At 44.0% G+C, this 16,014-nt stretch overlaps 1 protein-coding gene and 1 non-coding gene across 2 annotated transcripts; one reads left to right on the top strand and one right to left on the bottom strand.

Moving 5' to 3' along the window:
* The first annotated feature begins 2,188 nt into the window (after positions 1–2,188).
* trnas-gcu (transfer RNA serine (anticodon GCU)) lies at positions 2,189–2,270 on the top strand. Its single transcript has one exon. It is a non-coding gene; the product is annotated as a tRNA-Ser (tRNA).
* Positions 2,271–8,159: 5,889 nt separating this feature from the next.
* On the bottom strand, positions 8,160–11,087 carry LOC106602975 (endosialin). Its single transcript, XM_014196061.2, has one exon. It carries the CDS (start codon positions 10,888–10,890, stop codon positions 8,818–8,820), a length of 2,073 nt encoding a protein of 690 aa, XP_014051536.2. The 5' UTR covers positions 10,891–11,087; the 3' UTR covers positions 8,160–8,817.
* Between the last annotated feature and the right edge of the window lie 4,927 nt (positions 11,088–16,014).

Below are 16,014 nucleotides of genomic sequence, written 5' to 3'. Positions count from 1 at the left end.
TTGTTCAAACAATTCGTTTTATTTAGTAAAGTGTAAACTTCTGCCTTAAGCATCCTACATAATGCCATACAGTCACCGTTTTTGACAACAGAAAATAAGGGATTCACAGCACAAAAAAAGGGGAGCACAATGGAAGGTGCGAACCTGTACGGTAACTGATTAAAGGCTGTAGATGTTATATATATTGTTGAAACAAATTCTGTATGAACATCAACCGCTGCTTTTCATTGCTGACCAGCAGATGTCCCCAATGTGGACACGTGGACACGTCTGAACAGTCTGAACGTCAAATTGCGAGCTCACTCTCCTTCTTCGGTGGGGTTTAAAAGCGGTTGGCATCCAATGTCAATACTGCATTACCGCCACCAACTGGACCGGGTATTGAACGAGGAAAAAAATATCCAATGTGGGAAATTTAAAATGACAAGTTAAAGTCACCCAGGAAAATACTACTTGAGTAAAGGTTTAAAAGTATTTGGTTTTAAATATACTTAAGTATCAAAAGTAAATGTAATTGCTAAAATATACTTAAGTATCGAAAGCAAAAGTATAAATAATTTAAAATTCCTTATATTAAACCAACTAGACGGCACAATTTTCTTGTTTTTTTAATTTACGGATAGCCAGGAACACGCTCCAACACTCAGACATAATTTACAAACGAAGCATGTGTTTACATTTACATTTACATTTAAGTCATTTAGCAGACGCTCTTATCCAGAGCGACTTACTTGTTTAGTGAGTCAGCCAGATCAGAGGCAGTGGGGATGACCAGGGATGTTCTCTTGATAGGTGTGTGAATTAGACCATTTTCCTGTAACGAGTACTTTTGGGTGTCAGGGAAAATCTATGGAGTAAAAAGTACATACTTTTCTTTAGGAATGTAGTGAAGTAATAGTATAAAGTGGTCAAAAATATAAATAGTAAAGCTATCCCAAAAAAAACGACTTAAGTAGTACCTTCAAGTATTTTTACTTAAGGACACGTCACTGGACACATCAACAAACAAAACCCATCCCACTCCTTCAGTCACTGTTCAATCCAAAACACATCCCTACACAAACTGGACCCTGTGAAGGAAGAACAGTCATCGACACGATTCCTTGCAAGACCTCGGCGGTGAGTGTGAAATCATGAAGACCCTCAAAAAATGTTCAGACTGCTTCTCTGCATATGCTGTACAGTTTTTGACCATTGCAATAAATGATACCAAAAACAATAACAGCACTTACAGTTGATTAGGGCAGCTCTAGCAGGGCAGACATTTGACGAACTGACTTGTTGGAAAGGGGGGCATCCTATGATGGTGCCACGTTGAAAGTTACTTAACACACCACCATGCAATCTCCATAGACAAACATGTGGCAGTAGAATGGCCTTACTGAAGAGCAACATTTTATACACCTGTCAGCAAAGGGTGTGGCTGAAATAGCTGAATCCACTAATTTGAAGGGGTGTCCACATACTTTTGTATATATGGTGTATAACCTCCACTCGCATTCGATACTCTTCCCATTGGCATACATATACTTGCCACATGACCAAATCATTTGCACTTATGACACTGATTGGATTTGTTATGCTTAAGGCTCATTCAGGGTATCTCATAGACAACATTCTGACTTGTAGAGGTCGTGAGAGGAAACTTTCCTGATTCAAACAAACACATTTTCTGCCAGACATAGAATTCAATCCAATTCAACATCTGGTTTCCAGGCAAGAAGAAATAGAGCCAATAGAGCTAAAAGTAAGGTCTATTTCTCCAAAACTAGGCCCATTGTGAATTTTACTACAAATGTAATGGACTCAACTTAACTAACACACTTTGATGTACAGCCTATTAAATACTGCACGTTATTACAATGATAAAGATTGAAACTTTTTATCTTCCAGTACAGTGACCATTCAATCAATAAATGTGAGTTAAAAAACTGCCATAGCTCTTTTGTGCAAAGACTGCTGACAGCTAGCTATTTCCGTCAAATGTTCCGCTGACGCCTATCGGGCACACCGCACACTGGCAGCTGACTGAGATGGGACTGCTTTTCCCACCTCAGCATGTGGTATAAATCTATAGCTACATTAGCTTTACTACAGTAGCTAGTAAACCGGTGCAAAGAATTCGAGAAGCTAAACAGTGAAGCGTTTAAATGTATATAAACTGAGATTTTTCGCGATAGCTTTAACTGACGAGGTGGCCGAGTGGTTAAGGCGATGGACTGCTAATCCATTGTGCTCTGCACGCGTGGGTTCGAATCCCATCCTCGTCGACAAATGTTTTTCCAACCATTACTTCTGTAGGTGGTGTTTCTTATCTACGAGTGTCTGCAAAAAGTACTTTACATATGAATTATAACAGCATTTATTTATATAATGAATTACAAAAGCAAGACATAGGCAAAGGCTTTATACAGCCTGGTCATTTAGGCTAGTACTGGGCATGCTGCATTTCCATGTAAAAAGCCCCATAAGTACTAACGTGAAGTTGATAGGAGCACATAATATTTATTGTGAAATGAAAGCTAAAATTCCATATGTTTTGGGGTGATTTTGTCAGTCCAAATCTGAACCAATATATAAAATGTTCAACCATTTTACATCCTAAAAGTTTGGAATAAGCAAAGGCTTTGATTTCTTGTCAGATGGAAAAGGGGTTTTAGAAAACATCTACCAGAAAAAAGACCCCTGCCAACTAATAACAACATGCATATTGCAAAATATCTCAATGCCACATTTTGAATCTCTTGGTCTTGTCTCAGTGTCCGTCTTAACTCGGTTTCGGGGGTGTGCATGCCAGCAAGTAGAAAAACATGTTGACTCGCCCTACTTGTAGAGAAATGCCAATGCCATCCTCCTTTCTTTCATGTTGCCAAAACTGTCTACCACTATGTCATACAGTACATGCTTTATTGTTTGTTGTCCTAGGATACCTGAATAAAATGCTTGCTTGCGAGCCTAATTTCCATTCATGGGCAACTTTAGCTAGTTAACATTAGCCTTCTACATCTACTAGATGATCTAGTTACATATTAAACTTCCATCTTCTCAGGCCAAGAGCACAACAATGTATGAATTTATGGTTAGATCAGAATCACTGTTATAATCATTGGCCAGTACGGAGAATTAAGTAAAACCACAAGTCCAAATCCTTATCTCCATCCATGCCTAATTTAGGAAAGGGGTAATTTTAGCTAGCTAGCTAGCCACCAGAGTACAACAACACAACAAGATGCAACAATTCAAGTTGTTTCTGTCAATGACATTATGCTCTCAATGCAATTTGATAGGCGAGACGCCAAATCCAAAGTGGCTTCCCTTGACACTTTTTTTTGTTGGTGCGCCAGGACCATTCACAGTTGAGCTCACTCAGTTTAGCTCAACGATGATTGGCTATAATTATATACTTTTTTTTTTTATCAAGGGAGACCAAATGCTCACTGGCTTCCCTTGCATTCAATGCTACGGGCATCAACAGTGTTATACTCGTTTGGACAGTTTTGTTATATTTTATATTTCAGTCTTCTGTGACGTCTAAATAAAGTGGAATATTGGGATGCAAACAAAAAATGTAATACATTTCAACTCTATATCTGACATAGTACAGATGTCTTCTTTTTTTAAGCCCATAACCGTGTATGAGGTGTATATTTTTGCTTCAAAGTTGATTTGTTTAAGACCAATAATCACTCTGTGTGACCCTAATTCAGCCCAATGTAGTAAAAGGTTAACTTGTTGTTGAAAGTTATTCTTGAAAAGGGGCGAAGCTAACAAATTAGCAACAACATCCTCTTCGATAACACCTGCTGCAGCCGCTGCAAACAACAAAAGATAGCTAGCTAGACCGGAGAAAACTACTGCTCACTATTGTGCAGTGACCTGTTGACCTTAGAGAAGGCAAAAGTTTCCATTCATTTTTTCTAAAAACAGTCCCAACCATTACAAGTCAAAATGTGACTGGTTGATTCCACTGTCACTCCAAAATGTTGCTCTAATACAGGGCAGATGCCTTCTATTTAGCTTCTGAAGGCCTAGCCAATAGCTGACTTAGTTAGCTAGATTTATCTTCCCGGATCCTGATTGGATCTTTTTTTCTCTTCAGTGTTAACACTTTCCTTTAAAAAAACAGAAGAGATTAAATCAGAACATCATTGAATAGCATAATAATAATATTTATTATTATTTTATAAATCCTTAGCCCTTCTCTGAAGGCGTAGAAGTCCCTCATTCTTCCCCACTGTTTTTGGGATAGTGATCATTTGTAAAGTGGCTCTATTTGCCCTCAGCATGTATTTTGTCACCATTCTGAGTGTCTAACGAATATATATGTTCTTCTGAAATATGAACACAGAAATAATGGACATTTTGAACTCTCATGGTGGCAATTTGACAGAATTACAATCATGGACTTGAATTGGACTCACATTTTTCTGGTCTCGGCCTTGATTCGGTCTCGGACATATTCTCCCCCTCCCGGTCTTGGTCTTGAATCGGTCTCGCTTTAGGTGGTCTCCAACACAGCACTTTAGTTTAGCAGAAATGATTTGCCTTCTGTAAGTTTAATAAAATTGACTAGTGTCTTGTCATTCTGTTACCAAAAACCCACATATCTTTAAGATATTTTCAAATTTCTCTCCCTCATGAGGAGGGAGGATAATACAAGTTCACAGTAGTAACAAGTAAAGGTAGGCCTATCAATAAGTTCTAGTGTTTTTGCTGCTAACAATTTAGTTTGTTACTTATTGATTAAAATGCGTCATTTTGTTACAAAATTGGTAACAGAATGACCAAAAAAATCTGTAACAGAATGTCTGCAATTGAATTGGCTACAATGGGAAATCATAGTCACAAAGCACAGTTAGGTCACCTGCTACTGTCCTTCCTTCCACTGACTGTTATGTTCAGTACTACTGTCCTCCCACTGTTATGTTCAGTACTACTGTCCTCCCTCCACTGGCCTACTGTTATGTTCAGTACTACTGTCCTCCCACTGTTATGTTCAGTACTACTGTCCTCCCTCCACTGACCTACTGTTATGTTCAGTACTACTGTCCTCCCTCCACTGGCCTACTGTTATGTTCAGTACTACTGTCCTCCCTCCACTGGCCTACTGTTATGTTCAGTACTACTGTCCTCCCTCCACTGGCCTACTGTTATGTTCAGTACTACTGTCCTCCCTCCACTGGCCTACTGTTATGTTCAGTACTACTGTCCTCCCTCCACTGGCCTACTGTTATGTTCAGTACTACTGTCCTCCCTCCACTGGCCTACTGTTATGTTCAGTACTACTGTCCTCCCTCCACTGGCCTACTGTTATGTTCAGTACTACTGTCCTCCCTCCACTGGCCTACTGTTATGTTCAGTACTACTGTCCTCCCTCCACTGGTCTACTGTTATGTTCAGTACTACTGTCCTCCCTCCACTGGTATACTGTTATGTTCAGTACTACTGTTATGTTCAGTACTACTGTCCTCCCTCCACTGACCTACTGTTATGTTCAGTACTACTGTCCTCCCTCCACTGGCCTACTGTTATGTTCAGTACTACTGTCCTCCCTCCACTGGCCTACTGTTATGTTCAGTACTACTGTCCTCCCTCCACTGGTCTACTGTTATGTTCAGTACTACTGTCCTCCCTCCACTGGCCTACTGTTATGTTCAGTACTACTGTCCTCCCTCCACTGGCCTACTGTTATGTTCAGTACTGCTGTCCTCCCTCCACTGGCCTACTGTTATGTTCAGTACTACTGTCCTCCCTCCACTGGCCTACTGTTATGTTCAGTACTACTGTCCTCCCTCCACTGGCCTACTGTTATGTTCAGTACTACTGTCCTCCCTCCACTGGCCTACTGTTATGTTCAGTACTGCTGTCCTCCCTCCACTGGCCTACTGTTATGTTCAGTACTACTGTCCTCCCTCCACTGGCCTACTGTTATGTTCAGTACTACTGTCCTCCCTCCACTGGCCTACTGTTATGTTCAGTACTACTGTCCTCCCTCCACTGGCCTACTGTTATGTTCAGTACTGCTGTCCTCCCTCCACTGGCCTACTGTTATGTTCAGTACTGCTGTCCTCCCTCCACTGGCCTACTGTTATGTTCAGTACTACTGTCCTCCCTCCACTGGCCTACTGTTATGTTCAGTACTACTGTCCTCCCTCCACTGGCCTACTGTTATGTTCAGTACTACTGTCCTCCCTCCACTGGCCTACTGTTATGTTCAGTACTACTGTCCTCCCTCCACTGGCCTACTGTTATGTTCAGTACTACTGTCCTCCCTCCACTGGCCTACTGTTATGTTCAGTACTACTGTCCTCCCTCCACTGGCCTACTGTTATGTTCAGTACTACTGTCCTCCCTCCACTGGCCTACTGTTATGTTCAGTACTACTGTCCTCCCTCCACTGTTCTACTGTTATGTTCAGTACTACTGTCCTCCCTCCACTGGCCTACTGTTATGTTCAGTACTACTGTCCTCCCTCCACTGGCCTACTGTTATGTTCAGTACTACTGTCCTCCCTCCACTGGCCTACTGTTATGTTCAGTACTACTGTCCTCCCTCCACTGGCCTACTGTTATGTTCAGTACTACTGTCCTCCCTCCACTGGCCTACTGTTATGTTCAGTACTACTGTCCTCCCTCCACTGGCCTACTGTTATGTTCAGTATGTTCTTTCTCTTTCTGTCGTGTGTCCATTTAATGTAACTGCCCTCTCACCCACTGAGCACTGACCAACACCGGATATCCATGGTCGTTGAAAAATATTTCAAATTTAGTCAGTCCAATTCTGAACCAATCATAAACGCCTGCTTCAACCATTTGGTTTGGACAGCACATTACAGTACAGTACCGTAGAGTGCAGTACACAGTAAAGACAATTAGAGTAGAGTATAGGTCAGTACAATAAAGTACCGTACTGTACTGTACAGTAGAGTTCAGTACAGTAGAGCACACTAGAGTAGAGTACAGTATACAGTAACATATATTGTACTGTACTGAACTATACTCTATTGTACTCTACTGTACTTAACTGTACTGTACTGAACTATACTCTACTTTACTCAACTGTACTCTACTGCGCTGTACTGTGATGTCCCAACTAACTTGTGAAACATAGATGTCTATGATTGGTACACATTTGGTTCAGTCCCAATCAAATTTGGTCTTGTTTGGGGGCGGAGCTCATTAGAATAATAGCCAGTGTGTAGTAGAATAATACCCAAACATGCAAAGGAGGACAATACACTTTTATACCTTAGTTGACCTATTCTGGATACATCACCATGAACAAAATGACATTCATAATTAGGCTATGCATTTCTGTATACTACAGATCAGGGACCCATGATGTCATTGTGTTACCGTCATTCTGTTACCTGGTGTTAATCCACTTCCCTTATTGTAGTTCAATAACTAAAATAGATTTTTTCAAACTCAAGGTGTCATATCATAGCTGACACCCAATTCTTTCTGCAGACATCTTTGAATCTTAATTCGAAGTATATGTTAAACAGAGATTTTGATCAACTGGGTCTCAAAAAACCTGAGGGAGATTTTACCGCCATTCTGTTACCAAATCTTTACATCTGCGCTGTTCCTCGAGTAAATGTGTGTGTTTTTTTTAAATCCCTGTGGAAATTGTTAAAAGTAGTCCTTGTGTGGTTTGTTTAACTTAGCAATCAATGTTTTTTGTTTGGAATACTTTTAAAGTGAAGAATCAGAGTCTTAGCCCTACTCGCTAATGCATGCATATCATAAAGAATTATAAAATATCCTAATGCATTACAAAGAGGGTAGTCATAGGAAGTGTTACCAAAATTAGGAAAAATAAGAATATGGATATGATAAGCAATTATAGCACGATCACTTATTATAGGCTGAGTAAAAATCCTGATGATTGTGATGTGTTCTGCCCTAATAGATAGAGTCTTAACTTAAGGAGAAGAGAACCCCACATTTTTGGTTAGTGAAAGGGATACAGTTGTAAATCTGCTATGATCTTTTACAAATACAGGCCTAGGCCCTACCGCCTGGGGGCGCTGTTTCCCAATAAAAGGCAAAAGAGGCAGATAAAATTAGGAATTTCTCTTGCTGTTGGGATAGTCTAAGTTACACAATATTCCTAATAATTTCCCGGTATGAGGTATATCAATCAGACAAAACAGCAATGGTTTATTGATTTTATTCAAATCCAATGCATATTCAGTGCATCTAGAAGGACACAATTCGATTAGGCCTGACTAACACACGTGGGTAAACATTACAAACTGCAACATATCCAAATATTACATAATTGGAGCGTTTCTTTTCACCTCCACACAATTCATGTGACGGGATTGTTTCTCATCTGGGTTTCTTAAATTAGTACTCTGAAGTTTATTCTGTTTATTATGAGCAACCTCAACAACGAGGTCTACAGTACATAATGCTGTTAACTTTAGCACCTGTTGAATTAACAATTGCTTAAGACATTTTCAGATGGTGGGCAAAAAAAGCACCAGCAGTGAAATAGGAACCGCCACTTCCTCTCGACAACGTCGTATCCCCTGTCCTCTTTACAACGTCGGCGAAAAAAAACCCCACCACTTCATTTAAACGTGGTCATGATTTTTGAAGCACCAAAATAAGCATTCTTCCTACATGGACTTCAGAGACGCTAGGATGTTCCACAGGAGTATTGTAGGGGTCCAGTTTCACAGTGCTGGCGGCAGAGGCCGTCAGGTGGGTGGTCTGGATCCTGTCAGTGTCCTTTATTCAACCCTGTCCCTGATTCACCCCCCTCTTTCACAACTATTCACTAAAAAGACAGTATCACCTCTAATGGTCAAGCACGAGATTTCGCCTTGTTTTCCCCCTCTGACTTGGAGGTGATGATCCAGCGGTAACAGTCAGTGATGCTCTTGTTTTGTTCTACAGCACAGCTAGTGCAGTACACAATGCCTAGAGCCAGCATCACCACAATGAAAACACACAGCGGCACCAGGAGTGCTACTAGAAGCCAGCTCTTGTCATGCTTCCTTTTGCCTTTACTCTCCGGCCCCTGGGCCCCTGAGGCAAACACTGTTTGGGCTGGAGGTGGGACTCTGAGTGTGGTGGTGGTGGCCTTAGCGTCAGAGTCAATGTCTGGGGTTTCTACCACTCTCCCAGCTCCCTTGTCATTCTGGACTGCTGTGCGGTGGCTGTCACTAACCCTGGACACCACTGAGGGATCACTTGCTTGGCTTTGAGTGTCATCATCTTCCTGCGAGGAGGAGCTGGGCGAGGGTGTGACAGTGTTCCGAGCGGGCTTTCTCCGTGCGAGAACACCCCAGTATGAGTTATGGCCATCCAACGGCCTGCGAGGAACCGGTGTAGATGTTGTCTCCTCCTGCGGGGCCTCTGTAAACCAGCCCAGGTCAGTCGGAAGCCTCTCAAGGACTGTCTGCTCTGTCAGCCACTCCAAACGTGTGATGTCTGTAACCCAGTCTTGGTCTGTAACCCAGGTTTGGTAGGACGAGGTGGTTGTTGATGAATACTCATCATCACCTTCTGGAATAGCCATGCAGGAGTACTGGTCTGACTGCAGCTCGTACCCTGCCTCACAATAGCACTCAAACCCACCCATATAGTTGAGACACTTCTGGTGGCAGCTGGTGGAGGTCTGACACTCATCCACGTCCTGGCATAAGCCTGGATCGTCGGGCAGCTCAGTGTAGCCTTGGCGGCAGTGGCAGGCAAAGGAACCAGGTGTGTTCTCACATCTGTGTTCACAGCGACTGGAATCGTGGCATTCGTCAACATCCACACACTCGCCATCTTCATCGGGCTCGTAGCCCTGGTTACAGTGGCACTCGAATGTCCCAGGAGCATTGACACATATATGACGGCAGGGGACCTGGAGACACTCATCCACATCCAGGCAGTTGCGTCCATCAGGTGCCAGCAGGTATCCTTTTGGACATTTGCAGCGGAATCCCTTAGCTGTCTCCTCACAGTCAAACTCACAGTTGGCCGTGGCACAGGAATGGTTCGGCTGGCAGGTCTGGCGGTCCTCTGCCAGTGTGAAGCCGTCAGAACACTCACAGTAATAGTGTGTGTCAGCATTCTGACAGAAATGTTCACATCCACCATTTTCTTCTTCACACCAGTCCTGGAGGCCATCAGAGCAGAGGGGGGAATCCTTTGACCAGCCCACAATCCCGTCTTCCCTCAGCATGCAAAGAACAGACTGGTCTCCTAAGCTGTCTTCATTATCTGGGCAGGGAAGGGTGGCCACTGAGCCAAAGGGGATGTGAGTGAGGATGGTGCTGAGCAGGCTGAAAGGGGTTGTATACAGGGCAGGTCCGCCTCCCTCACTCTTCAGAGAAGGGCACATCCCCCGGTAGGTGTAGTGACACATGAATCCATCCACAGTCAGCGAGCAGGAGCCATCCAGCCACTTGAAGTTGTCGTGCTGCTCCCGGGTGTCAGCAGCAGTGTTGACACTCATGACGACACAGCGGGGCGCGGCACAGGTACTAGGTGAGTCCGCCCTCAGCCAGTTGGTGTACTGCGTGTCCTGTTCACCGGTGATCCATTGGAATCCCCTGAGTGGGCGTGTGGCAGAGCACTGCCTGGGCTGCCGATGGAGCCCTATCCACAGTCTGACCCTGGCCCGTGGTCCTCGCTGCTCCACAGACGACAGGAGCTCATGGACCACAGCCACCTCCTCAGAACTCTTTAGGGTTGCCAGGGAACCACCTTTGTCCTTGCAGAACCTTGCCGATTCCCGAAAGGTCTTGCGTTGGAAATAGATGGCGTAGCAGCCATCTGCAGTACAGAGAGCATCTTGCTCCTGCAGCTCTTGTCCCAGAGTCCAGGGAAGCCAGCAGGCCCACAGAAGAGCAAAGGAGCGCAAGGCATAGATCATCTTCCCCATCTGTACCACTGTCTTTTTTCCACCTCCCTACACCTCTCTCCAAGTTAAAAAAATAAAATGTTTATTTCAGCTTTGTTTCAATGTTCGACCACTTCTCCCGAACAAAACACTTGTGTTATTAGTCAGAGTTATTTAGTCAGAGGCCTTCTCCTGAGCTCCCTGCTTGTCTACCTCTGCCTTGGTAGCAGCATTCTGACTGATCTGCAGGAGAAAGAAAAGAGGGGGGAGGGAGGGAGGGAGGGAAGAAAGAAAGAAGGAGGGTACGTAAAGGAAAAAGGATTGTATGTTTTTGGAAGAGGGGGCGGGTAATGACTGAGTGTGTGGAGGGAGAAGGGGGGCTGCTGTGCTGGATGGTGGTTTTCCCTTGTGCCATATGGTTTTCATAACTTTAATGGAATTTCTCGCAACCCTGCTACCAACCACCCCCACCACATCAACCACTTCAGCTCCACCCACAATAATGGAAACCGTTTCATTTTCCCAGTTTCTCAGACAGATGAAGAGTGGCGACTCAGATAAATCCTTGTTTTTGTCCTAGGGACTGATCTTTCCTATAGTCTAGTCATTTAGACATTTTTTTCCCATTCTGTATATTCAACTGTGAGACACTCCATCACGGGTACTGAATTCCATGTCCAGCTTCTTGTAAACATCTGGTCTTTTAAAGGTCTGTTGTCTGTGATGTTTAGAGAGTTTATATGTGGCTGGATTTATTCATTATATATGAATACAGTTCATCCTCGGCACACAGTTCATCCTCGGCACACGGCGCCTGAAAATGTGAAAAGACAGGAGGGACAAAATTCATTATGACATTGGTAGAGTGTTAGATGATTGGACCAAGATGTGCGACTACGCAGGTTTACAAAATCTGAGGGAAATGGAAAAGTATGCAGACAAATACATTTTTTCGTGTGCAAGGCTTTTTAGGGTCAAGATGAAAAAGAGCAAGGAAGTTAATTGCGTCTTTCTCAATACAAGTAGGAACTCCAACAGTCACAGTTCAAGCAATGGCTGCTATTGTTCTCTGAATCTATTGTATTATAATGGGTAAATTAAATATAATAGTGGGTAAATTAAGTATACCTTTTGTTTTTGATACTTTGGGGCCCACTACTGCATCACTCTCACGGCAGGTAGCCTGGCTTGCTTTTTTGGGCCATCCCCGGGGCAAAATACAGTATATTTCAAACAGTCCAATATCTTACTGGTCTTTTCCAAGTCAAACAATTTTGGTTCAGGATAATATCCTTCCAGATGGCTACCTGATCGTGTTTTCCATAATGCTAGTAGGCTAGATACAGTACCATGCTGAGGGCTTAGAGTGCTACAAATATAGAGGAATGAGTCTTCCTGCTGTTGATATCTGGATGAATTTGTATTGTAGGTTATTTAAGGTACATTACCTTCAGGTACTCCACAGATTCTTTTTGTCATCAATTCATCTTCATTTTTGGAATGACCAATGGGATGGTCAGGTTAGCCCTTGGCCTTATCATTTGACACAGTGGTGGGAAACAACACGTAGGTCTGCTCCTCTATGTATGTCTGTATATTATGTAAGAGAATCTGATCAAGAAGTTTCAGATGTGTATCAGATTGGCCTGCTCCACTGGCTGGAGTGTTAATGCAAACAAATAGAACTCTTGAACTGTATGAGATCACTTCCTGCAGGCGAACTCTGCAGATCTTATCGAGCATGGAATCCCTTTAATCTCGCTTTTTCCTTCTCCTTTTTTTAAATACATTTTTTACAATTTCACCTCTTAATAATTTTTTGGTCAAAGCCATGCATTCTGCAGTTTGAGCTTCCGCTACCTGGTGTTGATGAACACATGACCTAAAAAACGAAATAACTCATTTATAAAAACTGAATCATAACAAAATAAATAACTTCTGTTAACTTGACTAATAGAATGGTTTCTTTCACTGATTTGGCAACACTGAATAATTTATCTTTGCATAGCTTGAAACTTGGAGTGCAGTTCACATTGAAGTTATGCTGCACAATTTCACAACGTCAGCAACATCTGTTATGTAATACCAGTGATTCAGTACCAGCAAAAATTTGGGTGGGCCAAAAAAAGCAGCTAACTTCCAGCAATTTTACACATTTTGTCATGGGGCAAAGAGAAAATGTAGCTGTTTTAAAGCTAATTTCCTGCAATTCTACACATTTGTCCATGGAGCAAAGAGGAGCATTTACAATTTTATCGCTCATCTCTGTCACGCCTGCTCCCGCTCTTCCCCCCTGGCACTCGAGGGCGCCAGGCTGCCCTGTATTACGCACTCCTGCCACCATCATTACGCACACCTGCCTTCCCTCGTCACGTGCATCAGCGATTTATTGGACTCACCTGGACTCTACCGCCTGTTTATTACCGCCCCTATATTTGTCAGTTCCCCAGATCTGTTCCCCTCTGCTGCATTAATGTTCGTATGTCATTTGTTACCTGGTTCTGACGCTGTTCTTGTCCTGTTCCATGTCTCACCTACATTAAATGTTCAACTCCCCGTACCTGCTTCTCATCTCCGGCGTCGGTCCTTACAGAATGCAGCAGCCAGCAAACGAAGCATCGGGGAGTACTGGCTTTCTGGTTGGTGGTGACGTCGGGTCCGGGGCCCGCCGCCGATGGAACGAGGGGTGCCTAAGCCAGCTCGTCGGGCTCCCACGCCCTAGCTGGCTCGAGAGGTTTCCTTGCCCTGGTTGGCTCGGGAGGCGCCCATCCCACGTCAGGCCTCAGCCAGATCGTCAGGTTTTTACGCCCAGCTGGCTGGTCAGGCTGCTACGCCTCAGCCGGGTCATCGGTCTCCCACGCCTCAGCGGGATCGACAGGCTTTCATGCCTCAGCCGGACTGTCAGGCTCCTATGCCTCAGCCGGCTCGCCAAGCTCCAACGCCTCTGCCGGTTCGTCGGGATTTTACGCCCAGCCGGCTTGTCCAGCGTCCGTGCCTTGGCTGGCCCCTCAGGCTCGCCCAGGTGGGACGCCGGGTGGTGGCCCTAGAGGGGGGGGGGTACTGTCACGCCTGCTCCCGCTCTTCCCACCTGGCGCTTGAGGGCGCCAGGCTGCCCTGCATTACGCACTCCTGCCACCATCATTACGCACACCTGCCTTCCCTCGTCACACGCATCAGCGATTTATTGGACTCACCTGGACTCTATCACCTGTTTTATTACCTCCCCTATATTTGTCAGTTCCCCAGCTCTGTTCACCGCTGCTGCATTAATGTTCGTATGTCATTTGTTACCTGGTTTTGACGCTGTTCTTGTCCTGTCCCATTTCTGCCCTACATTACATTTTCAACTCCCCGTACCTGCTTCTCATCTCCGGCGTCGGTCCTTACAATCTCCTAATATTCACTAGGCTGAGAGAAGATTTTGAATTTTTAAAGCAAAAATATAGGTGTGTTGAGTCTGATAAAGGCACTAGATTATCTTGTTTGTTAAAGGGTGGATTCCGACCCGAGTTAAGCGCTCTTAAATGGAACGTAATTCAATGTATTTTACCCCTTTTTTTCTCCCCAATTGGCTCAGGAGGCAAAGGTTGAGCAATGCGTCCTCCGAAACATGACCCACCAAACCGCGCTTCTTAACACTCGCCTGCTTAACCCAGAAGCCAGCCGCACCAATGTGTCGGAGGAAACACCATTCAACTGACGACCGCGGATCAGCCTGCAGGCGCCGGGCCCGCCACAATGAGTCACTAGAGCGCAATCAGCCAAGTAAAGCCCCCCCTGGCCAAACCCTCCCCTAACCCGGACAACGCTGGGCCAATTGTGCGCTGCCCTATGGGACTCCCGATCACGGCCGGTTGTGATACAGCTTGGGATTAAACCCGGGTCTGTAGTGACGCCTCTAGCACTGCGATTCAGTGCCTTAGCCCGCTGTGCCACCCAGGAGGCCCCGTAATTAAATTTTTATGCACGTTTCTCTCTATGTGGATTCTGATCTTAAACTTAAGCATGAGGATAGCATGCTATTCACCTGCTATTCATTCGGGATGGAGATTGAATATATGAAGGTGAGGCGGAGATGTGTCAACACAGACTCCGTATTCTAATCTTGATTTAATTCCCTAACAATTCCACTACCTTTACCCACGAGGAAACCATGAATAACATCTAGTGAACGTATCAGTTCCAAGTGGAAAATGCATTTACAGATAATTTTTTTCTATAGAAATAATACCATTCTCCATGCAATGTAATTTACAACTGGAAAAAAGCTAAACAAGGTCAACAGTGAAGAGGCGACTCCGGGAAGCTGGCCTTCTAGGCAGAGCTGCAAAGAAAAACCATATCTCAGACTGGCCAATAAAAAGAAAAGATTAAGATGTGCAAAAGAACACAGACACTGGACAGAGGAACTCTGCCTAGAAGGCCAGCATCCCGGAGTCGCCTCTTTACTGTTGATGTTGAGACTGGTGTTTTGCGGGTACTATTTAAGGAAGCTGCCAGTTGAGGACTTGTGAGGCGTCTGTTTCTCAAACTAGACACCCTAACGCACTTGACCTCTTGCTCAGTTGTGCACCGGGGCCACCCACTTCTCTTTCTATTCTGGTTAGAGCCAGTCGCCGCTGTTCTGTGAAGGGCGTATTACACAGCGTTGTACGAGATCTTCAGTTTCTTGGCAATTTCTCGCATGGAATAGCCTTCATTTCCCAGAACAAGAATAGGCTGACGAGTTTCAGAAGAAAGTTATTTGTTTCTGGCCATTTTGAGCCTGTAATCGAACCCACAAATGCTGATGCTCCAGACACTCAACTAGTCTAAAGAAGGCCAGTTTTATTGCTTCTTTAATCAGAACAACAGTTTTCAGCTGTGCTAACATAATTGCAAAAGGGTTTTCTAATGATCAATTAGCCTTTTAAAATGATAAACTTGGATTAGCTAACACAACGTGCCATTGGAACACAGGAGTGATGGTTGCTGATAATGGGCCTCTGTACGCCTATGTAGATATTCCATTAAAAAATCTTCTGTTTCCAGCTACAATAGTAATTTACAACATTAACAATGTCTGCACTGTATTTCTGATCAATTTGATGTTATTTTAATGGACAAAACATGTGCCTTTCTTTCAAAAACAAAGACATTTCTAAGTGACCCCAAACTTTTGAATGG

This window comes from Salmo salar, chromosome ssa04 (genome assembly GCF_905237065.1).
Source record: "Salmo salar chromosome ssa04, Ssal_v3.1, whole genome shotgun sequence".
In the NCBI taxonomy this organism is placed as follows: Eukaryota; Metazoa; Chordata; class Actinopteri; order Salmoniformes; family Salmonidae; genus Salmo; species Salmo salar.
This window is presented reverse-complemented; position numbering and strand designations above follow the sequence as displayed.